The sequence below is a fragment of the Syngnathoides biaculeatus genome, chromosome 3 (assembly GCF_019802595.1).
Source record: "Syngnathoides biaculeatus isolate LvHL_M chromosome 3, ASM1980259v1, whole genome shotgun sequence".
Lineage (NCBI taxonomy): Eukaryota > Metazoa > Chordata > Actinopteri > Syngnathiformes > Syngnathidae > Syngnathoides > Syngnathoides biaculeatus.
Window position 1 is genome coordinate 11,795,670 of NC_084642.1, and position 24,723 is coordinate 11,820,392.

The 24,723-nt window shown below is 38.9% G+C and overlaps 2 protein-coding genes across 2 annotated transcripts in view; one reads left to right on the forward strand and one right to left on the reverse strand.

The window, feature by feature from the left end:
- Window positions 1–21,780, reverse strand: part of LOC133497966 (CUB and sushi domain-containing protein 1-like) — a 521,981-nt gene extending 500,201 nt beyond the window's left edge. The window contains exon 1 of the mRNA XM_061814268.1: window positions 21,491–21,780. The gene's annotated coding sequence lies outside the window, so the exon portion shown is untranslated. The remainder of the gene's footprint in view (window positions 1–21,490) is intronic.
- On the forward strand, window positions 1,298–23,428 carry chs1 (chitin synthase 1). The gene is made up of 35 exons (XM_061814269.1): window positions 1,298–1,491; window positions 1,575–1,694; window positions 4,101–4,236; window positions 4,315–4,500; window positions 4,621–4,822; window positions 6,143–6,303; window positions 6,823–6,898; window positions 7,825–7,943; window positions 8,113–8,290; window positions 8,351–8,447; window positions 8,543–8,639; window positions 9,121–9,242; window positions 10,380–10,475; window positions 10,562–10,726; window positions 10,919–11,066; window positions 11,484–11,546; window positions 11,632–11,807; window positions 12,006–12,064; window positions 12,197–12,397; window positions 12,481–12,649; window positions 12,788–12,903; window positions 13,009–13,188; window positions 13,315–13,419; window positions 13,529–13,646; window positions 13,869–13,950; window positions 14,034–14,260; window positions 14,643–14,758; window positions 15,052–15,133; window positions 15,245–15,398; window positions 15,641–15,745; window positions 15,850–15,960; window positions 18,594–18,731; window positions 21,776–21,855; window positions 21,970–22,036; window positions 22,908–23,428. Exons 2-35 carry the CDS (start codon window positions 1,645–1,647, stop codon window positions 22,980–22,982), a joined length of 4,257 nt encoding a protein of 1,418 aa, XP_061670253.1. The 5' UTR covers window positions 1,298–1,491; window positions 1,575–1,644; the 3' UTR covers window positions 22,983–23,428.
- The last annotated feature ends 1,295 nt before the right edge of the window (window positions 23,429–24,723 follow it).

Genomic DNA, 24,723 nt, shown 5'->3' on the forward strand with positions numbered 1-24,723 from the left:
GCACATGCACGGTAGCATTAACGTGTACGTCCGTGCCCTTATACGTTCAATCATATACATGAGTAGGACTATGCCAATTGACATCCACTGATAAAAAGCACCAAAATGAAATTCAAATGTACAAATTCGGCTGGCTTGGTGATATTAAGAGAGAAATTCCAAGATTTTGCCATGAGCGACAGCCACAGCTCTGTACTGACACCAAGTGGTGACACCCACATGCACAAGATCTGACCTATAAGGTTTGCACAAAGCAATGTCTTTCACTTGGAAACTTTTGTTTCATCCAAAGTCAAAGGTAGTGGAGCCTACCATGAATGAGAGGGTTATCCAAATGTGAACATCATACAACTATATCAAATGTTTATACAACACCAGACCTTTGCAGCAAAGAACCATCTTCAGATTAAGTGTGACAGAATAACATTAAATTCATATTACAGTGTATATGACAACACGGAATCTGTTCCCATGGCACTACTGGAGCTTATTATGTGGCATTTGCTTTATAGCCACATTGCTCAATAAAGAATAGATAAAACAAAATAATGCCAAACCCAGTTTCTGTTTATTGGGTGTTGTTTCTAAAGCGACTCAAGGTGGAAATTGAAAAAAAAAAAAAAGTCACTTTTTTTTTGCAACATTTTCAACTATTTATCAACTTGGGTACGTTAATCCAAATATTGAATGCTACAACTAAAATGTTAAATGTGTTAAATATATATCAAGGTATAAAACGTCAAGAAATACAACTATTGATGTGAAGAATTGTATTTGTAATTCATTAAAGCAGGTAGAAAAGATTTTTTTTTTTATTGTTTTATTGTATTCAGATACACGGAAGTATATTTTACCCTTATCTATAATATCAAGTTTCATCTGGCTCCACAGAAAAGGCATTCATAAAACCATGCGCCGTTAAAGTGAGGAATTACAGGAGGAAAGGAATCAGTGACATACGTCATACACAACTGAGCATTTCTCAACATTACCTCTGCTCAAGAGCACAAAGTAAGGTGTTGGTTCTGTTAATTAAAAGCAATAAAGAGTTCTGGAAAGGGTGTGTGTGTGTATGTGCGTGTCAATAAATATGATCCTTGTACCTTTTTATCGCCTCTTCCATAAAAACAGAAGAGATTACATTAACTCTGAGATTTTGTTTGTTTATTAGTCACGCACAGTGAAGTGGTGTTGGGTGGTTACAGTAGAGGCTTTTACAGCTTTTACCTCACATGGTTATCTAACAGTAGGCCAAATGTTCAAAACCACACGAACAGTTCTTTGACCGCGGCACATGGACATGTATGCACTGGTGGGAGTTACATGGCTATATTTTTTATTTCTTGAATAAAAAGCAAGATAAAGAGAGCCGGAGTCTTCAGAGGAATTGGGTTGGGGGGGTTATTTTTGTGGACACAGCTGCCGATTAAGATCGGCTTATTGCTAACCAGGTTGGTTTTGTTGGTTGGCACTGACTTGATTGGAGAAAACGTGAGTAAGATTAAAATTTGTCCTCAAATTCTACTATTTGTAGTCACTTTGCACTATATCAAAAAAAAATCTAATTTCTACAGATCCACTCAATCCCTTGCTTTGGTGGATACATGATTTTATTTTCCTCGAAAAGTCAAGAGTTCAAAAAGCATGATGGAGGAACTAAAAAACAGAGGAAAGAACAGAGAGGAACGACACAAGTAAGAATGTCATCATATTTACTGAATTGAATTTTTGGACCGCTTTGTGAATTCATACAAATATAAAATTTTTGTGGACGGAAGGATATTAAATTACAAGTTTAATAAGCCAGTTTCTTAATTATACAAAGGCGAAAGAAAATTGGTCTCGCTGACTTTATTTCTTGAGGGGGAAAAAAAGCCATAATTTTAAAGGAAACAAGAGTAATATCGAGGAAACAAAAATCTGTTTTAACTATTAAATGTTTTAACTATTACCAAACAAACAAATATTTTCTAACTAGTGGAAGTTAAACAGGTAAATGATTCTACATTTTCTCAAATTCACACTTTCAAACAGGGACACAATGTTAAACAAGCACAAATATAGATACATACCAGTACATCTTCACTAATATTTTGTGAAATGTCCCTCAACAAGGCAATATCACATGATTCAGATGCGTCATATAATTATCAACCTGTTTCTGGCAGAAATCTGTTTAGGTGTTAAACAATTTTCTTGGCAGAATTGGTAGCTTTCATTGACATTGTGTTGGTTTCCTGGCACGGAATATCTGAACACCCCAAATTATTTTGACATTCATACCAGAGCATTTCTGACACTCGTGGAAGGGAACAGGTGACCAGTGGCGGTATGTTAAATGAGTTTCGATCTACAAAGAGGAGACCTCAAGAGATATCGATCAGTTCTGAACAATCTTACTTCTGAATGTGAAAGGGGGAAGTCTTTTTTGATCATGGCAGTTCTTGGACTGACCGAGATCTTCCCTAAGAACTACAGCTATCTCTCAGTCCATCCATCCATCCATCCATCCATCCATCCATCATCCATCCATCCATCCATCATCCATCCATCCATCCATCCATCCACTTTCTCAGCCACTTATCCTCACAAGGGTCGTGGGAGTGCTGGAGCCTATCCTAGCCGTCAATGGGCAGGAGGCGGAGCACACCTTCAACTGGTTGCCAGCCAATCACAGAGCACATCAAGACAAACAGACGCACTCACAATCACACCTAGGAGCAATTTAGAGTGTCCAATTAATGTTGCATGTTTTTGGGATGTGGGCAGTGCCCGGAGAAAACCCACGCAGGCACGGGGAGAACATACAAACGCCACACAGGCAAGTCCGGGATTGAACCCGGGATCTCAGAACTGTGAGGCCAACGCTTTCCAGCTGTTCCACCGTGCCGCCTCCCAGTCCAAAGTATAAAGCAGAGATTGCTTGGAGCATACTGATGTGCTGTTGTCACAACAAAGAAATCAAAACATTGTACTAGCACCTCCTTCTGGGCTTTTTGAACAAATCAGGAACATGTTAATACTTTTTTTTTTTTTTGTATACGGAGGAAGAGAAGATCTAGACTTTAATTTACTTTATCATACCTGCAATATGACCGCAGTGGTCTCAAATGTCGGGTTTTCCATTTTAACTATCGGGCAGTGTAGTTCATATCCATGACATTTCGCGACTCTGCATCAACAGACTCACCACACTGGGTAGCAACGGAATGTCAACTACTGAAATTAACACTCCCATCATACTTATATTAAAACCGAACTGAAAAAGTACTGAAAAACATTTACTAAGATTACGATAAGGGAAGACCCAAATAATTTCTCTCTATTCAGCCCAATTTGGGGCAAGCAACATATACACCAGTATAGCAGATACTACCTTTAAATTGTGGTACAGTAGCATGTACAAAAAATGTCATAAAACAACATTATATATAATACAGATAATTACACATGCCTAAACTAGTGTGGTGCACAATGGACAACTACAACCATACATTTGTTGTTCAAACCTGGAATACACCTTTGCCATTTTATACACACTGTCTGGTTCACATGCAGGTAAGATGTTTTAAACGCCGTTGCTTCTTCATTTCTTGTAAGTAAGTGAATTATCAGAATATAATAACTGTTTAGAGAATCTACCTCACAGTTCTGAGAACCGGGGTTCAAATCTCGGCCGCATGTGTGTGGGTTTTCCCCAGGCACTCCAGTTTCCTCCCACATCCCAAAACTTGCATTACTGGAGACTCTAAATCGCCCCAGGGCTTGATTGTGGGTGCAAATGCTTGTTTGTTTCTATGTGGCCTGTGTTTGGCTGGCAACCGGTTCAGTGTGTACCCCGCCTCCTGCCCAAAGATAGCTGAGATAGGCTCCAGGACTCTCACGACCCTTGTGAGGATGAGCAGCTCAGATCACGGATGCATAGAATGATCAGAATAGAACAAATTTCTCCACTGAGGACGCAGGCTATGATCTAATACCCTTATTATATCACAGATACTGTAATTGTGTAATAATCAAATATAAAGAAAAGAAAAGAAAAACAAGAATGGTTCATTATCAGTGTTATAATAGGAATATGGCATGTGTGCATGACGCAGGGAGAGATGGGATCCATTCCAACTCAACCCAATAGGCGCTGAGAAGGAACAGAAGAGAAGGTGCTTCCAACTGGCCCAGTACCTGGTCGCCGTTATTGTGGGTTTAGCTGTCCTGACCAGTGCTATTGTTGCCAAGGTATGATTTTTTTATTTTTTTTTAAATGCCAATGCCAAGAAAGTGTCAGGTTTAACATGTTTTGGTCTGGCCAATCAGGGCTCTCTTTTGGTGCTGTCAACATTATCCAGTCCAAAATCCATGCGCAGCCCAAAGGAAAAACAGTTCTACATGCTGATGTTGGTGTTTTGCCTCGTTTGCCCAAACTTCCTTGTGTTCATAAAATCACTGTGGAGGTGCGCCTTCAAGAGCTTCATACAGCCCAACCTGAGGACCATGGCATTTGTAAGTGGCGTTTATTACAGGATTTACACTATTTGTGTTTATGAGAGCTCTCTTGCTCGTATTTACGGAAATACGCCGATTGGTGAATTGAGCGTAACGGTGTCCCTTTTGCTTTTTCAGATTTGTGGCATTGAATGCTTGGTGTCGCTTGGTACCTCCATCATGGTACTTGTGGTGATGCCTCAATTTGACGTACTGACAAATCTGTTCATCAGCGGGGGTGTCTGCATTATATCTGCAATTCTTCAGATCGCCTTTCGACTCCAGACAGAAGCTTGGAAAATTATATTCCCGATCTGCTCCCTCATTCTAACATGTGCTGGTAATTGTAACCTATATCTATAGTTTTCGCTGTCTGTATTAAAATCTGGTGAATAATTATAGTGCAAGCAGCACTCTTTTTCCACCTTTACAGACGGTAATTTCAGTCACTCACATTTGAAAAATGTACGGGTGTGGTCAGTCAGATAAAGTTGCGGGTGTGATTAGGGATGGAATCTCAAGACCTTAAAATAACTTACTGGATCAATATAATATAACTGTAAATTTAAAATAAACAAATACACTACATAACTAAAATAGAAAAAAAAACTTCAAACTCTCAACTGATATTAGTAGAACATGATATAAAACGGTATTTAAAGTTTTTCATCAATAACAATTCTTGATCGGACCAAATTTATCTGAAGAAAAGTTAAGTGCACTGGCCTGTCAAGGAATAAACACGAACGGTCTATACCCGCAATGTTTTGAAAATGCTGAAAGTTTAGTTCAACATAATTGGCGTTAGTGGCAACAAGCTAGCGATACATTGTAACAAACTTTCCTCTCGGCAATCGTGATGTATTGTTATAATCTTGTATAATTCACGGCGGTATCTATTGTCAATCCATTGATGAAAGCTACCAGTAGATCTATATCTTCTGAAAACATGTAGAGCGGAAAAGTTTTCAACTTCAAGATAACACGTGCCACGGGGAAAATGACCGTTCGCATTTAGATATATGGACAGATTCCTCTAACGTTAGAACTCATACTCATTATAGTTAGATACTGCAACATTACTTGTGTTATATGCCAGGAATTTTTTCAGTGTATCTGCATTTCCTTTGGCGAGGCTCACGATCCTGATGACTTTCAACGGAAATGCGCTCGCAGTACCTGAAGCAGCTCGGAACATGTGCTTTTGGCATAACTTCCGAACATGCTCAGAACGGTTATCTTGCATTTCCTGTTACCGGGTGAATACTTATTATTTAGGAGCAGGCTTGCTTTGTTAACAACATTTATGAAATAAAAACGTAAATTAATGTCAAGACTACACAACATATTTTTTCTACTCGTAACAAATTTTACACGCGTGATTTTTTTGTGCTTGACTTTGAAGATTTGCGAGCGCGAAGGCGTGCGGGGACGGTTCCACTCGTCAAATTTTAGTGACTGTGATTTGGACTTATGAAACAGAAATAAACTAGATTCTGAACACCTGCAGCCTTAAGGGTCCTAGTCCATCATCATATTAATGACGAAAATGCCACACGATGAGTTTACATACCGACAGACCTTATTCTAACTGTGCAAGCGAAGCCGGAAGTTGCTTTTACAAGCTAGTCAGCTCACATTCATTCATGTATCCCAATAGGATACAGCCTGGTGGGAATTGACTACTATGTCCGTGTGACGTCATTCGTGGATGGACAGAGTGCCGACTGCTTTGTCTATGTAGGAATTGGAATTTTTGCCTCACTTCTTGTCTCTCTGTGTTGGTGGGAAAATCCATTGCAAGCTACGAATCGCATTCAGGTACAGTCTATGTTTCTATACTGTGGTCTGTAAAGTTTGTGGAATTAGTTTCATTTTAATTTGTTTTTTCACAGTTCAGCTGAGATCACATTATTTAACTTTTCATCACAGCAAGGTCTCAGCATTCCTTGAACAGTTTGTGTGTTGAACCCTTTTGCTTCATGGCACCCTTAATTATGGAAATAACGCATTGCTTGTACATGGTGTATACATGCACATACTTAAAAAAAACACTCCTTCTAATAGTAGCAATTATATACAGATTATTATTTTCTAACTTTTTCTTATACCAATGAGTAGGAAGATGCACTTTGAGTAGGACAGAAAACTATATTTAATAGCAGCATTGACAGGTCAGTTAAAGTATAATGAACACACAGGTAAGACAACAACAAAGTCCCAGAATACGCTGCCACTGTAATATTGAGAAATGGCCGCCATCTTTGTGGACTTCCCCACCCCCTGTTTTTGGACTTTGAACATGTAAAATTCTAAGACTCTTTTCTTGTCTTCCTTTAGGATACATTGTCAGAACTGGATGGTTTCAGGGACTTTGTGTTTGTCATCAGCAGTATTCTGAGGGTAATGGTCATAGGTAAATTACCTGCAGTCACTGTCTTTAACACTTTTGGATGACAGGTCTCGATATCACCACCTTCATGGTTTTTGCCAATTTGTGTCTGGTATCAACAATAGAGATCAAATCTTTGCGGAAACATTTTGTTTTCAGATCTACAGTGGTGCTTTCTAGATTACAGTATGTATAAAACGGGATTGTGGATTAAGTTACACCATTTTCTTTCAACAGTACAGTTTTGTTGCAGGCACTATAGGGTGCAATCTGCTAGCGCTATTGTTGCAGTCATGAAAATGATAATTCTTATCCATTCAAAGAAAGGCAGAGTCTCTCAAGTCACATACACCACTGTGGTTATTTTGATATTCTTCAAAACCACAAGGCAACTGGTCGTGTTAAGATTGTATTCACACTTTGTCAGAAAGACCACACAATCAAAATCCATGTACTTCTGGAGTGGCACATATGTCAAGCAATAGAACAAGACCTTTTGGTGATAATCAAATGAATCAAAATAAACGGCTTCATCTGAATGGAGTATTTCAGTAAAAGTACACTTAATACATCCATTTTCCATACTGCTTTTCCTCACTAGGATCGCGGGGGTGATCCTAGTTTCAGCTAACTCTGGGCGAGAGGAGGGCTACACCCTGAACTGTTTGGCAGACAGTTCCAGGGAATATATAGACAAAACAAATCATTCACACTCACATTGACACCTATGAGCAATGCAAAGTCTTCAATTAACCAACCATGCATATGTATTTGAACCCAGGCCCTCAGAACTATGAGCCACATGTGCTAACCAGTCAGTCACCGTGCCACCACATATTACAACCTATAATAATTTTAGTTAACTACACCTGTTATAGTTGACCTACACTCATTTGTGTCATCAAATGATTCAGTCTCATCAACAATTTACAGATTATTTTAATTCCTAGGGGCTGTATACCTGCTGCACCATGCCCTAATTGAAAAGACCATCAGCTGGTCATCCTTCAATTTAAAGGGTGAAGATTGGGAATTGTTACAAGTAGGGCTGGTGCTGTTTTTCTTACAGGTAGGTGGTGGTTAAAAGCAGGCTAACTAACCCTTTATAGTGCGCATGTTGTCAAAGCTAAGATTAATTACATCAGAACGGCAAATACGAGTCGATGTCTTCCTAACAAGCCTGTTGATTTTACACGGACGTTGCCGGCACTAACCATCCCATTATCTCTTCCCTAAAGGCCTTCTGCTCAGCAGCATGCCACTGGTTTGGAGTGGTGGCCTGCAAGATTCACGCCGTCAGGATGAGTTTTGCCTTGCCTTTGTGTTGCACAGGACCTTCGGTGCTTCTCTTGGGACTGATACTTTTCATACTCCAAGCACAAGAATTGGATGGAGCAGAACATGCGAGTATCACAGGTGAGTTATTTGGAAAAACTCGATTTCTTACAGAAACTTAAAATGTGTTTTCCATTGCAGACTTTTGTGAAAGCTTGTACTTCTTGAGCCACAAGAACACAACCCCTGTGGTCTTACTAGAAATCACAAGGAGCATCTGCAGAACATCACTTAACAGGTACCTGTACATTAACTATGGATTGTGATGTTTCGTAATATTAGGTTAAGCTATATGCCAATTTACAAATTCTAATTTGTAAATTTGATTGACAGCTATTACTTGCAATGGCCTTTTTCCATGCTGGCGCTTGAGGGTTTGTGTATGTGGTCAGGATTGGTCACTTGCACTTACTATGTATGGAAGATAAAGGTAGGCACCTACTTTATTCAAACTTTGTCATTTGTATGTAAGGTGTGTGCATGGTTGAAGAAAGAGGAACAAATAAATAATTCATATATCGTGGGCGGCACGGTGGGGCAACTGGGAGTGTGTTGGCCTCAGTTCTGAAGACCAGGGTTCACATCCCTGCCCCGCCTGTGTGGCGTTTGCCTGTTCTTCCTGTACCTGTGTGGGTTTTCATCCCAAAAACAAGTGGAGACTCTAAATTGCCCCTGTGCGGGATTGTGAGTCCAACTGTTGTCTGTCTCTATGTGCCCTGTGATTGGCTAGCAACCAGTTGAGGGTGTACCACCTCCTGCCCAGTCATAGCTGGGATAGGCTCCAGCACGCCTCTGACCTTTGTGAGGATAAGAGGATAGAAAATGGATGGATATATTCTGTGTATACACCTTGCATGGCTGATTACAGTAGATGACATGGCTAAACGCATCTTTTGTTTGCTCCTGCTTAGGTCCAGCGTATAGAGAGAACTTCTCAGCTCTTTGTTCGACGTCTCTATGAATCCGCTTTCATAGACCTGTCTTTGTTACTCAACACCAAGATGAAGGTGTCTCGGGCTCGAAACCAAGAAAGGTGAGAACGTCTCTAGTGGAAGGATTCATTAAGAATGCACTTGGTACGACCAACGCCAAGTGTAAGAATACAGGAATGAATTTTTTTTTACCCTCTTTGTTGGTTTCTTCATTTGATTGATAGCTCTTACTTGTGATGTGATTTGGGAGGGCTAACCATTACATAAGAAGGTGGAGGAGGGTGTGCTACAGCACAACAAAGCCCTTACATACTTTACTGACAAAACACCCAAGAGGGTTGTGTGATCAGTGTCAAAGAAACACTTGACCGTATATTACCAAATATACTGTACACAAGGGGATAGCAATTACTCAAGGGGGAAAGTGGGAGCCGATGACCTTAGTACAGTGCTTTTCAATTATTTTCTGTTACTCCACCCACTTCCCCCAGAACTCAGAAAACATTTTGGACCCCCACCCGGCTGTCTAGATAAAAATAGCATCATTTTTCAATAAAATCATGAGCAGTAAACCACTGCATCCTTATTACCATTAAAGAAATCTTTTTTTATTTTTTTAATTGACTTCTAAGAAAGTCATTTTTTTTAAGTAATCTTTTTTGGGGGGTTGGACAGAGGGATTGTTTCTGTATTGCAGGACCTGTGTCATCCAGCATGACAGATCAGGTCACATACTGAAGGCAATATCAGCTCCTCTGGTGTCGTTTGGGGTTTGCACCGAGTATTTGGTAACTGTGCTAACTTGTTCACTGAAGTGGGATTCACAAAGCACAATGATTAATGGCAATATTCCGCACATTTCACTGTAAAAGAATTCAAGTGGCACATTAGCGTGACTGGGATCTAGATGTATTCATTCTATCCGCTGTAAACATTGTAATCGAGTCTTTCAGAGTCTACCCCTATAGTGACAGTGAAGCCAAGTGCTACATACGCTTCGACGCATTTCTCATCTTAGCTTTTGGGAAACTCCTGTTTGTCCCATTATCAACGTTTCCGTGCCTTTGTTTTCATCACCGTTAAATATTTTTCCATGGCGTCTCCTGAGGGTTTGTTCACCACCATGATTAATTTGAAATGTGCATGTGTATGAGGTATGCTTCTTAAAGTCAGTACATTGATAGATTATAATATACAGTACTTAACACGACAGCTCTTTTGTCTTCTGTCTGCTACAGCCAAGATGACATCCAGAACTGTGTGATCTATCTATGTGCCACCATGTGGCATGAAACCTATGATGAAATGCTCAAGATTCTGACTTCCATGTTCAGGTTTGCATTGCAGCAATTCATTACCCAGTACATGTTTCAATTTTCAGGCTTTTGCAGCAGTGATAATTTTTTGTTTTTGTTTTAAGGTTGGACCGTTATCGAGGTGATCCCAAAGAAGAACATAAGGACTGCTTTGATTTTGAATGCCACATCTATGTGGATGATGGCTTCATGACTGAAAAAGAAACGGGGAAGAGGATGGTTAATTCATATGTTAACGACTTGACTCAGGTTGTCATCGAGGTTTACAGGTAAGGTCTCACCTTCATTGTAATAGTAGAGATGGGCACAATAATTGAGCAATCGATGGTAAACAATTTGTGTGCAATTGATTGTCGAATAGTGGCATCTAGAAAATTGAGTGCTCTACTGGATTCAGTTCCATCTAGTTAACAGCTGGAAGAAAAATATGTGTCTCATCAAGACGATCACTTTTCATCCAGGGTTTTTACCAACAAAGAGCCTGATGATGTCTCTATTGTGGAAACTCCATACGGTGGCAGACTTGTATTTGTTATGCCAGAAGGCAACATGCTCTACGTTCACCTGAAAGATAAAGGTCTTATCAGGAACAAGAAAAGATGGTCGCAGGTACGTACCATGAGAACATGGGTTTATCGCGACGGCAAAATTAGTGGTGGTGATGTTCTACCCACGCGGATTAGCAATATGTGGCACAAAGTCCAACCCAACAAGGCTGAAAATTAACTTTGAGATGTTCATCAACACCAAAACTTTGTGTCAGTTTGTAACAGAACGGTCAGCAAGGAGCTGACAGACAACTGAGGCATAAAAAAATCTTGCAGTTAAACGAAACAGGGAAGAGGCTTATACGTTGTCATCTAATCAAAGTACATACATTTGATGCAATGAAATGCCAACAATTTTCAGTTAACCAGGAACCCGAAAGTGACCTCCAATTTTCACTTGGATACTGTATGTCGAAGAATATGCTGAGAAATACATATTGCATTTTTGAAAATGACATGTAACATTGTTGTCTTTTAGATTATGTACATGTATTATCTACTTGGTTGGAAGGGCTATATTGCCAAAAACCCTCAGACCAAAGTAAGACCTTTTTACGACTGTCTATAATTATACAAGTGTGAAATGCAGTTTATGTAAACCAAATATTTTTGTTATGTTTTGCTAGCGCCAGAATCATTTATGTAGAGAGTCTTTAATCTCAGTGGATGGCGAGATTTTCCTCATGCCCCAACATGACAATGACAATAAAAGAAGACTCATCTCAGATGACAATGTATACATCCTGGCTCTGGACGGAGACACCGACTTCCAACCTAAAGCTGTGATTCTTTTAGTTGACAGGTCAGTATCAGACAAAAATGTATTCTATCACACCTCCGATTACCAAGATTTTCCGCACACAAAAAAATGACACCACAGGAAGATTCGCCGATAAATGTTGACACTTCGTTTAACACTTGAGCTATCTGGTTTTTATTCAACAGCACAAATTATCAAGGGGCAATTAACATTCCGATTGATGAAAATTTTGATTGACAGGCTAAGGATGTATGAAAATGTAGGGGCAGCCTGCGGACGAATCCATCCTACCGGAATGGGTAAGCGAACATTTTTTGGGCAAAGTGATTTTGAAATTTCCCTATCGCTGCAACCGAGTGGTTTAGTTTTTCCTCATATGTATTTTAGTAAGTTGAGCTCCATCTTAGAAACAACATTTTTATACTATACAGGTCCAATGGTGTGGTACCAGAAGTTTGAGTATGCCGTAGGTCACTGGCTACAAAAGACAGCAGAACATGTGTTTGGATCTGTGCTGTGCAGTCCAGGATGTTTCAGTTTATTTCGAGCGTCGGCCTTAATGGATGACAACGTGCTGAAGAGATACACGACGACTGCTACAAGAGCTGCGGAATATGTACAATATGACCAAGGTCGAGATTGTGCCATAACTTTTTCCTCGGTATCAGATGTTTACAGTATTTTTGCATTCATTTGTTTTGCCTAAATTATTCAGGGGAGGACCGTTGGTTGTGCACTTTGCTACTGCAGCAAGGGTGGCGTGTGGAATACAATGCGGCATCTGATGCCTATACCAACTCACCACAAGAATTTAAAGAATTTTATAACCAGAGGAGACGATGGGGACCATCAACACTAGCTAATACACTGGACCTCCTGCACAGGTCAGTGTTTATTTTATCAATAAGAGATTTTAAAACTCTGAAATCAAATATCACTCCGAGACTTTCACTGTACTTAGAAGAATTAGCTCATTTGGTGCAGTCAGATTAACATGAACTCATTTGTACTAATGATCACAGTGGCGCAGAGACGGTGAAGAGAAACTCCTCCATATCCAGACTTTATATTTTCTACCAGATGTTCACTGTTGGTTCCTCTATTCTTGGACCTGCCTCTGTGACTCTTATGGTGGCAGGTATAATCGTCCAGATGTCTGTTTTTAAATGTTTTAGGGTTTTTTTTAGTACTTGTCATTCCCATAACCAAAGCATTTTGTATTCTATGATGTTCTTTCCTGCAGGTGCTTTCCAGTTTGTCTTTAAACTCGCTGGCACACTTTCAATCATCATTGCAAGCATTCCCCCCGTGTTCTACATCCTCATTTGTTTCATTGCTAAACCAAACAACCAGATAACTATCGCTGCCATTATGAGTGTTCTGTATGCCTTCCTCATGACGGCATCCTTGTTTTCTATAGTCGGTGAGCACATATCTGGATTTTTGTGACTTTACGTTGTTTGCCACTCCCGTCTGAGATTCTTTAGAGATTTTTTTTTTTTTTTTTTTTGAGGCTTCAAAGTAAGATTAAACATCACTCTGCCCACAGGTGATATGGTGGTCGAGGGCACATTCCTGACCCCAACTGGTGTGTTCCTTGTTTCTATGACAATCATGTACTTAGTGACCGCTATCTTGCACCCCGAGGAGTTTGGTACGTAAAGATGACATTATTATCAGCATCCTCACGTTGATATATTATGATAGATTATGTCAAGTTGTCCATTGTGATGATTTTTTTTTTTTTTTTTTTGCTCCTACAGGAATGATATTCTATGGTCTGATGTATTTCATCTGTATTCCCAGTGGCTACCTTCTACTGACCATCTACTCACTAGTTAACATGCACATTGTGACGTGGGGTACAAGGGAATCAAACAAGTAATGCACTTATTAACATTTGCATATTCAATATTTAATGCGTGTCCGATCTGTCTGCATTTTTTGCTGATTAAGAAGTACTCATTTATTTAATAAACATTTTCTGAACTGGTCTAATTCAACCTAATAGGTATGAAAGCATAAAGGTATTTGTTACTGGCAGTTTACGTGATCATCTCTTCGGTCTTTATAATTTTATTTTTCATCATTCAAATCTGTTAGGGGAGGAACAGAGATAAAGAAAAACCACAACGTGCTGTGTGACCGAAACTGCAGACTCTGTTGCTGGGACATGAAGTTGCAGGTGAGGTGAACATCCACCCTGCGAACCAGGTGGATACTTGTTTTTGGATGGGTGAATTCATCACACCTGGTTTGAATCGACAGGTAACTCAGGAAACGGAGAACCTGATGATTCAACAAATCACAGGACAGACTGGACAGCAAGCCTCCCCCCCTCTAATCACAGCCGTGGAAACAAATCAACATCCTACTTCAAACGTGGAGCTTGCTACAGCTGACACCAACAAAGCAACAGAGCAAGGAGGAAAGAAACCTCTGACTGATAAAGAGAAGGCAGATTTGAAACTATTTGACACCTTGTCCAAAAACACGTAACTCAAATTTTTCAATTCACCTTTTTTAATTACAGTGGCCCTGAGGAACCTAACATAATTCATCGCAACCAGTTGCTCAAAGATTGTTGACTTGCACCATACAATAAATGAAATCGAGTTGAAACAGTTCAACTTTTCTAATTTTTTATAGCGCACTACAAAACTACAACAAAAGGTGATTTTAGGTGCAAAACATCTAGTATTTTAAAAGTTAAACATTCAGTTTTTAAAAACAAAATGTGATAGGCAGGAGTTCATAATTTGACTTATCACTAATTTGCCAAACTATTTGAGTTCTGAAGGGCAGCTGTATTTTTCTTTTGTAAAAATATTCAGTCAAGCATGTAAACGATGAGTGTGTGTGCGGGTGTGTGCGCAGTGATGATAGTGTGGAAAAACGGAGTATTTCGACAAGTGCATCTGATGAGGAGGAGGATGAGGATGAAGAGGAGGATTATGACAACAACCAAGACAATGCAGTCGTTCCTATTAGCGGTGAGAAGCCCTACTGTGAAACAAAAACAAGATGAAGAGATGAGCTTTCTTCAATCAAAAAATTAAAATGGTTAATGTATTGTGCATATACTGTATTAACAGTATTCAATTACATTTGTGCAACAAAATAGACTGAATCCCTCACCAGTCGTAATCAGAATTTGAATTACAAGTACCGAATGTTTGATTTAAAACGCATGCAGTGTAGTTGCATCACGATTATACGTTATAATTAAAATTAAAGTGTATATATTTTTTAAGTGCTGTTTGCATTTGTGCGCATGTCTTTTTAGAATGGGTTAATCCAGTCAAAGAAGAGTTTCTAAAGAAGCTGAACTTCGCTAACTTGAAGAGGAATTTAAAAGAACAAATACGGTATGGAATAGTAGAGAAACGGCCTTTTTTTCCCCATCACATTACGTCCATCAAGTGTTGCAATGACTGGAAATTTACACAGAAATATTCTTATTCGTGGCTTGAAACCAGGTACTCCCTCCGGAAGAAGAATCAAGAGGACGTGTGCGAGGAGTTAATATTAATGTTAACAGACACTCTCAGTGGACAACTGTACGGAGTTGGACCTGAAGATGTTCTGACAGAAAGCCAACTGGAGGAACTACAACAAGAATTGACGCAGCAGGTAGTCAGAAAGACGGGCAAAACAATGACATTGACCTTTGTAAAACCACATAAAAATCCATTGGGCTCTGCAGACCCGCATTCAGCATACAAAAATATGACGTTAATTTTCGTTACAGATTTGATCAATGCTTTGACTATATCACACCGAAACTGTCTTTTTCATGACCTGGCATTTAACTAGCCAAATATAATAATATTCTGATACCGTGCACACGGGTGGGTGTGTGTGTGTCTACATAGGCTCGGCGCACTCTCAAAACCAGTCGCATGGAAAGATTAGAGAAAAAAGTCAAGAGAGCCATTGAGAAAACTCTGACTGCCCCTCAGGTCCAGAAACTAGAAGAGGTAAGATGCTGATTCAGTCTTTATCTCACCCCCACCCCCAAAAAAAAAACCTAAATGAGTGTTCAAAGTAAGGAAATACATCTACTGTATGTATGTCCATATAGGATGAGCGTGATTTCTGGAGCAAGCTGATTGAGCGCTATTTGAAGCCCATTGTAGACAGTAAAGCACATCTAGAAGAGGTCACCAGAGAGCTCAAGTCGCTACGCAACAAGGTCAGTGACCGTCCCTTCCTGTAGTGGAAAAATCCGTTGTACAGTAGCACCTGAACCTATGAGATTTTTAAGATATGATGATTTGATGATGATCAGATGATTTTTTTTTTTTTGTCATAAGCTGCGAATAAAACTTGAGTTACATGTGCAAAACAGTGGTAGGGAACTTCACAACAAGCGGTGCGTAGGGAACAATTCCTGGAAAAATGAGGCTAAATTCTTGCTTCAAGGTATTTATTGCCATTCCCAGTTGGAAGGTCAAAGATTGTAGATAGATTGTACATTTGTTTAAACTCCATAAGTTAAGTCTGCTAATTTAATGCTAACCCACAAGGCAAAATGCCACACACCAATTAACAAAAGTAGCTAACTACGTTGCATTAGTTAAAAACCCTTTAAGCCAGTGATTTCCAACCTTTATAGAGCCTAGGCGCACATTTTACAATTGAAAAATCCCACGGCACGCCAACAAAAGTAAATGTCACCAAAAATGGATCGATTAATTACTGTATGTACTTCCTGCCATCTAATAGAAGATAATTATTTTTTTTTTTGTTCTGTCTGTCATTGTGCCTGACTGGCATAAATAGATGAATAAAGATACATTATTTCTTGGAATAAATGTTTTATTTTTAGCAATTACATAAAATTGGATAATTTCCCATGACACACCTGAAGAGCGCGCACAGCACACTAATGTTCCCCTGCACACAGTATGGGAATCGTTGCTTTAAGCAACTTAGTTGCGAATACTCGTTTATTTTGAATGTCTGTGGTATACTCCCCCCTGGTGGTCAAGTCACACACACACACACACACACACCTGGAGAACCATGATGTTAATTGGCATTGAGGGATGAAATCATGATGCACCAACTGTTTCAATCTTTGCATTCTATTTAAACGGTTACTGTATATTCATATCATGCACAATGCTGCAGAATGCTATTTTTCTTATTTAAAAAAAACAACATACTTTTTGGCAGGTTGATATCTATTACTGGCATTTCCATTCATTGCAACAGTCAACAAAAAACGGACACTAGTTGGAGGTTAACTAAAAATATTCACTAAGTCATTAGATCTGTTGAGACATTGAAAAGTCTAGCTCACAAGACTTCAGTTCAGCTGGTACCAATGGTCAGGCCTCATACACAATTTTTGTAACCCTTTTTCCAAAATAACAACTGACTGGCTACCTGTCATGTGCTTCATGACTTATCAAAAGGAGGCAGTTTAGATTTAAATTATTACAATAGTACCACAGCACCATATATACAAATATTGTACAGTGGTGCATTAGTTCTCGAACACAATCCGTTACAGAAGGCTGGTTGAAAAACCAAAACGTTTGAAAAACAAAGCACATTTTCCCATTACAATGAATGGAAAATGAAATAATGCGTCCAAGCCTAAAAAAAAAATGTTTTTTTAAGCAATTTTTTTTGCTTTTCCTGATAATAAACTGCATTGTAGAAATACATGTATAGTTTAAATACTTTCTAAAAATGAAATCATTTAAGAAATATATTTATTTTTTGCTTAAAATGTATGCTTTAGCCTAGTAGAGTATGCTAGGCTGGGAGTGCATTGCCAAATCTGTAGCGACTCGGCCCCCAGCCTTGTAAACCTTTTTTTTATTAACGAAAGTGCAGACTAAGTTTAAACAAGCAATAATGAGGGGGGGGACAAATTGTTTATTTGCACAGAAAGTACATAACATAAAAAAATTAACTTGCAACTAGAGGTAGGCTTAATGGAACAAAAGAAAAAAGCAATGCAAAACAATCCTTCTTGAAGTCGACAGTTTTACGCACCACTTTCCATTTTTCAGCACCACCAGTTCCACTTGCCTTCTTTGGAGCTATGAGCAGGGGTTAATGTGACTCAATTTGAAGAAAAAAAAAAGTCACTACGTCCACGAGCAGAGGAATGTATGAGTCAACTGGTTGTGCCGCGCGCGGTCGTGCGCATTACGTCTTTTCCGTTTTTTTTTTTTCGGGGGTGCCTTCGAAAGCACAATAACAAATCGTCGTGGGTCAGCTGGTCGAGGTGTTCGAAAACTGATTTTCATTCAAAAACCAAAGCAAAAAAAACTCTAAATTTTCGTTGGAAAACCGATTTGTACAAAAACCAAGACGTTCGAAAACCGAGGTACCACTGTATATACATATCTTATATTACCATATTACCAACTTCTTTTTCTACCTGGGTGACAGTTGGGGGTAGAAAATTAATTTGTCCTTAATGTTAAAAATGTTTAGTGGTTAACTCAATGTCTGACAATTGTAAACATTTATACAGTATGTATATGAAAATATTGGCCTGTACAGTAGATTAAGGTTTTATAAAGTGTTTGAGCCTGAAATTGCTTATTGTGATTTCCAATATTTTGTATGGGAAGGTTATTTAAATTGGAACAAATAACCAGTTGACCAGCATCCCACATACGCAGGTGCCATTCCATTTCACACTGAAATGATCATTTGAAACTATTCCTGGCTTCTGCTTTTCAAACGGCTTTCCTTCACGTCAACGAGACCGATAACTTAGGATAGAAAAAGCAGTGGACAAATACGCAAAATGTATTACTACAAAATGATTGTGTTCATTTTTTTTCTTGATCCCAACAGGCAGTATTCCTTTATTTTATTGTCAATGTGTTGTGGGTGGTGGCTACCTTCTTCCTGCAAGCCATTGGAAATGATGTCATAAGCATCAAGATCCCTAAATACTATCCAAATGGAACAGAATCTGAAGAGAGCCTCAAGGTTGGCACACACATCATCATTATTACTATTACCTATAATTATTATCATTATTAATTATTATTATTATTATTATTACGACTGAATGGCGACCAGCTAAGGGTGTAATGCGCTTTTCACCCAGTTAGCTGGGATAGGCTCTACCATTCCCACGACCCTTGTGAGGATAAGCATCTTGGAAAATGGATGGGTGTATTATGATTATTAAAGAACAATTCAGAATCTTTGTAAAAACTCTCTATCAATACAAGTGACTGGCACTAGCCTGAACTAAAACAATGACAAAAACATGTCTTTGGGGTTGCACTGAGATATTTACCACAAAAACATTTTTTGCTTTAAAAAAAATCTTAATTAATACAGTGGAACCTGTAAGTGAGGATTAACTAAAAAGCACCATCATTGATCAGTCAACGATGAATATACTTTCACCACCTTTGTGTTTACTATAAAAAAAAAAAAATCTAGGGTCCTTTAAACTCAAAAACACACTGTCCATGTCACCACCCAGAAAATGCCCGTGACATTAACCTGAGGAACAAAAAAAAAATAAAAGGACCACAGCTTTCTGAGTTAGCGAACAGGGGAAAAGACCACCTATCATATCTTAAAAGGATTAAGTCAAACTGCATCAGTGACAAAAGAACCACTTAATGGTCGGCGCAGCACATTTACAAATTATATTAGTATGCTAGCCGTTGGGCTATATCTATCATGACCAAGCTTGCGAAATTTCATTTATTGCTGTATACTGAATTAATTAGCCAGTCCCTCAACAAAACAATGTTAACGGTCTGAATTTCTATCTTTCTGATTCAATTTACCTGTTCAAATAATAAATGGTGTTGGGTCTCCCAACTCAAGCAGTTTATCTCATATGTAGCAGAGGTGAGAGGAAATTACATGCATATGTGCAAGTCACAAACAAGTCTCAATTCATTGCTTTCAATCTCAAGCAAGTCCCAAATCACAGTGCTTAAAAAAAAATAATAATAATAAAATCGAGCTAATCAAGTTGCCACTAAATTTCAAGTAAGTCATTCATCGGTTTTACCAGTTCACAAATCAGGCCATACAATCTTGCTTTTGTTCACACATATATTGGGGTGGTAATATTTTTCACAGGTTTTTCACCATTAAAAAAAAAAAAAAAAAAAGACTAACTACTAAAATGAACAACAAACGAGATTATGATAAGTATGATTGTTGCACTCTCGTAATGCTTGTGAGAAGAAGCGGCTCAGCCAATGGATGGAGGGATGTTTTAACTCATTCGTGGGCAGGGTGGCAGTTTTTTGCCTTATCGCAATAAAAGTCTCCTAATGAGCTACAATCAAGGAAATACTTCTTTTTTCGTTTATGGTTTAAGTTATATGATAACTTTACAAATTTTTTATCTCGTCCCAAAAATGGGACGCTGCCCACGGGTGGGTACTTAGGTGTTCTTAGTATTTCGTCCCAAAAAATAGAATCAGATTAAAACAATTAAATATTTTGATATACTGAAGGATGTAATGCGTGAAAATCATGATGTCCTAAAAATGGGACGGAGCCCACGAATGGGTTTTAAAGTTGTATTTAAAACTCATTTTAACGGAACTTTATTCGTGAACAAACTGTGCTGTGTAGTTTTTGAGGACAGCCTCGTACGGTTCTTAAGAGAACACAATTACGCAAAAGCCAAGACTGTTTTTTGTTGGTCAAACATAATTGGGCGCACTGATATTCATAATTAAGGAAATAATGCATGACATTAAAAAAAGAGAACAAAGCCTGTATTCCTCCTCTGTCCACTATTTTAACAAAATGATTTAGTCAGACATTATTTTAGAGCAGTGGCTCTGGACAATTGTCATTAGACTCAAGTTTGTTTCATATGATGTGGTCTCAATTTTAAAAAATATTATGCAAGCAGTTTTATCACTGAGCCGGCACAACATGAGTAACATTTTGAATGCTGCCAGTTTACAGTCACAATATTTTAGAAAATCGTCCCAAACTAGCCTAAAACTTTGTTTGACCAACCCGCTAAACCGTTAGATAATTTTACCTGTCAATTAAGAATGAAGTATGACGTCATCGTCGTTGCTGTTGTCTTTCATGCGAGAGTTTAAAGGGTTGCAGGTTGACATCCTCTTTTTGCAGACTTTATCGACAATATAATCCTCATATCCAAATTGTGTTATCTTTCGAGCTCCTTCCACTGTTAGGAAGGAGGCGACATGACACTGGCAAGTGCGTAACGACGTAAACTGTGTTGTCAATTAGCGTGAATAACCCTAAAAACAAGTTTCTTACTTCAAAAAATGTAAACAAAAAGGTAAACTGTCTCAGTTCGTGCACATTTCAAATGCAAAACGAAATGATTTGTGAAGTTATGTAGTTAAAGTCCGCCGCATGATTTTATGTGGCTCTCAGAGGCAAATCATGTGTATCAACTTCCATGATTTTTTTGTGTTCAAATCTGTACCAAATTTTTAAATTGTCATATAAAAAAATGATAACGCTGAGCTATTCCAAGCAATTTTTGTGTTACCAAACAACAATAGTTGGGAAAAACAAAAAAAGAAATTCTAATTCCAAAACTAGTTCATAAATTTCATGTGTAAATATGAATGAGGGGGTTAAAGATTTTTATCATTTCACAGCCATAATGGCCCTTTGAGAGAAACCGCAAGTAGATTGTGGCTTGCGACAAAAATGAGTTCGACACCCCTGCCTTAGACCAATCGGATAAATTAACGATGGAAAAAAAACCTCACCTTTCACCTATCACCTGTGCTCTCTGACCTCTGTGACACACAAGATGGCGTAACTGGAACCCGATCCATTGCCGGAACCGGTTTCGTATTTATTTATTCCCGGTATTATGGAAAAGACCAACTAAAGAGCGGCATACAACCGGATGGTTTCTCCCTGAAAACCAGATTACAGATACGGATAAACACGTGGTCATCAGAGAACGCTTGTTCCCACGCGCAAGGACGCGTAACATCATGGCGAATCGTCTTATTTAAAGGCATTTTATGTCATTTTTACCTTCACAGGTGGAGCCTCTCAGCTTGATGTTTCTGTTGTCTTTTGCAATCCTTCTCCTCGTCCAGTTTCTTGCTATGTTGTATCACAGGTACACGCAACCACACACGGTGCCTTCTCAGCGCCGCGCATTTTGTATTATTTACATTTTTAAAAGGTCCTCGGATACGGTGGCGAGTACTGATCTACTTGAGGTTCATTACAGGGTCTACACTTTGATCCACGTGGTGTCGTATCGCAGCACGGAAAAGGACTACAAATTGAAAGACGATGTAAGTAAGACACGCAATCACAAGTACAATCTTGCGTCCTGCCCGCTACTTACCCGGGGTAGCCTCTGTCATACCCACGACCCTAGTGAGGATAAGCGGAGTAGAAAATTAATACATGGCCGGAAAATCATTCTTCTTCTTTTCCTTTCGGCTTGTCCCATTAGGGGTCCCCACAGCGTGTCATCTTTTTCCATCTAAGGCTATCTCATGCGTCTTCCTCTCTAACACGCAGTCCTCATGTCCTCCCTCACCACATCCATCAACCTTTTCTTTGGTCTTCCTCTCGCTCTTTTGCCCGGCAGCTCCATCCTCCGCACCCTTCTACCAATATACTGCCTCTCTCGCCTCTGAACATGTCCAAACCATCGAAGTCTGCTCTCTCGAACCTTGACTCCAAAGCATCCAACTTTGGCTGTCCCTCTAATGAGCTCATTTCACTCCAGCGAGGGGGACGTTAGAAAGCCACTGAATAGAATGAAAAATGGGAAGACGGTTGGTCCTGATGACATACCAGTGGAGGTATGGAAGCAATTTGGACAGGTGGCCGTAGAGTTTTTGCCCAACTTATTCAATAGAATACTAGCGGGAGACAAGATGCCAGAAGAACGGAGGAAAAATGTGGTAGTCCCCATTTTTAAGAACAAAGGCGATGTTATAGCCTTTGTTGAATATATTAAAATCATTTCAAACATTGCATATTAATGTATAGCCTTTCTTGTTTTACCTATTTTTTAAATGACCAAGCCCGTCTGTTTTAAAAAGTATATCGCCACCCCTAATTTAGATTTACACAATCATGAATTTTTACATTGAAAAAAAGTGATATCCTCATCTGCTCAGTCTGTGACTTTCGGTGTGCTCATGTCCCCAGGACGACGACGACGAGGGCTTCACTCTCGAGAACTATAACGCCAGTGGACTGAGCATAACAAGTGAAGACTTGTAGCTGACAGGGATTGTATTGTGTGTTTGTAGAATATTTGTTACTTATTGCTGACCTTCTCTTTGCTTTGCTTTACTCATTACATACTACTGTCATCAGAATACAAAATCGAAAGATACAGTAGTTCAATCTGATAGTATCAATTTCATATCTTGAGTCACAAATGGGGGGAAAAAATACATTCATGGTCATAAACCTGCATTGAAAAATCACCAACTTTAATTTTTTTGAATATATTTGTTTGAGCATATTTGTACTTACGTGTTTTCATTTTTGTGGGACTGTGAGATGAGTTATTATGGGATATCAACAGTCCACTCCCGAAAATGGATTTTTGAAAATGCAAGTTTTGCACATCGGTGGGAGAAATATTTATGAATTTACACTGTTCAAGATAATCTAACATTGTTTTTAAAAATGGTTGCAATGCAATAAAATGGAAAACTTTTTGGGCTTTTGTTGCTATGGAAAAAAAACTTGGGTTTTACCTTGTATTCGTATAGTTTGTGAAATTTCATGGCTTTTTTTCTCCTTATTGACAGAAAATTAAAACTACTTTCTAGGGCCCAACAACCATATAAAGTGATGCCTCGGTTCTCAACCACAATCCCTTCTTTCTTCGAGAAGTGATTTGTTTGAAAACCGAATCGATGTTCCCCATTACAATGAATGGAAAAAGAAATAATGCATTCCAAGCCCAAAAATGTAGTTTTTTTAAAGCATTTTTTTAGCTTTTCCTGATAATAAACTGCATAGTAGAAATGCATGTATAGTTTAAATACTTGATATAATAAAATAATTTAAGAAATATATTTATTTTTTGCTTAAAATATATGCTTCAGTCGTACAGTAGGCTGTAGCAACTCTGCCCCCAGCCTTGTAAACTTTTTTTGATTAACAAGGGTGCAGAATAACTTTAAACAAGGAATAATGAGGGGGGGAGCATCCATCACATCCATCCATTTTTACTACATTCTTCTGTCATAAATGTTTAATGAGACTTATGACAGTAGATCAGGGCACATATAAGGCCACTTCAGAACACTGCAGTGTTTTATTCTTAGTCATTGTCAGGTCTTTTGATCTACCTTATTACGAGATGGCACACAGCGGCTGAGACCAAACTTTCTGTCACTTGGCAACCCTTTTTGCTCAAGAACCCCGAGTTGGTGTTGAAATGTGTTTACTTCGTATTCAATAAATCCAGGGCAAAGCAGCCTCTGAACACACCAAAAGAGTCTTCTACAGGTTTCACAAAATGCTTTTTTCCTACATGCTTCATTTTTGTCTTTCAAACAGACGTGATGTGACTTGGCAAAATGCTTCAACTTTCTTTGAAGGTCCCAGAAGCTTCCGGCTTGTCAATATGTATTTTTGGCAAATTTAGGTCCTGTTATTTCAGAATCGATTGAGAGGTTTTCTCTAAGAGGAATTGGTGTTGTCAGTGTTGTTTGATGTACAGTACATCAGTCACAGTGACTTGACGGGCGCATCGCACTCTCAAATCTGCGGCACCGCGCAATGGATAGGTTTCCGACGACGTCCCAGGATTCCCCTTTTCCACGTCATAACTCTTAGACCTGGGTCACCAACGCGGTGCCCGTGTGCGAATGGTTGCCGGCAAGGACCATATAAGCCGCCCACGAGGTATGTTGTAAAAATACCATAGGCCACAAATTACTATTATTTGTGCTTTAAATTCTGAATCTGACTTGCTTACGCGAATTAAAATTTTAAAATACCC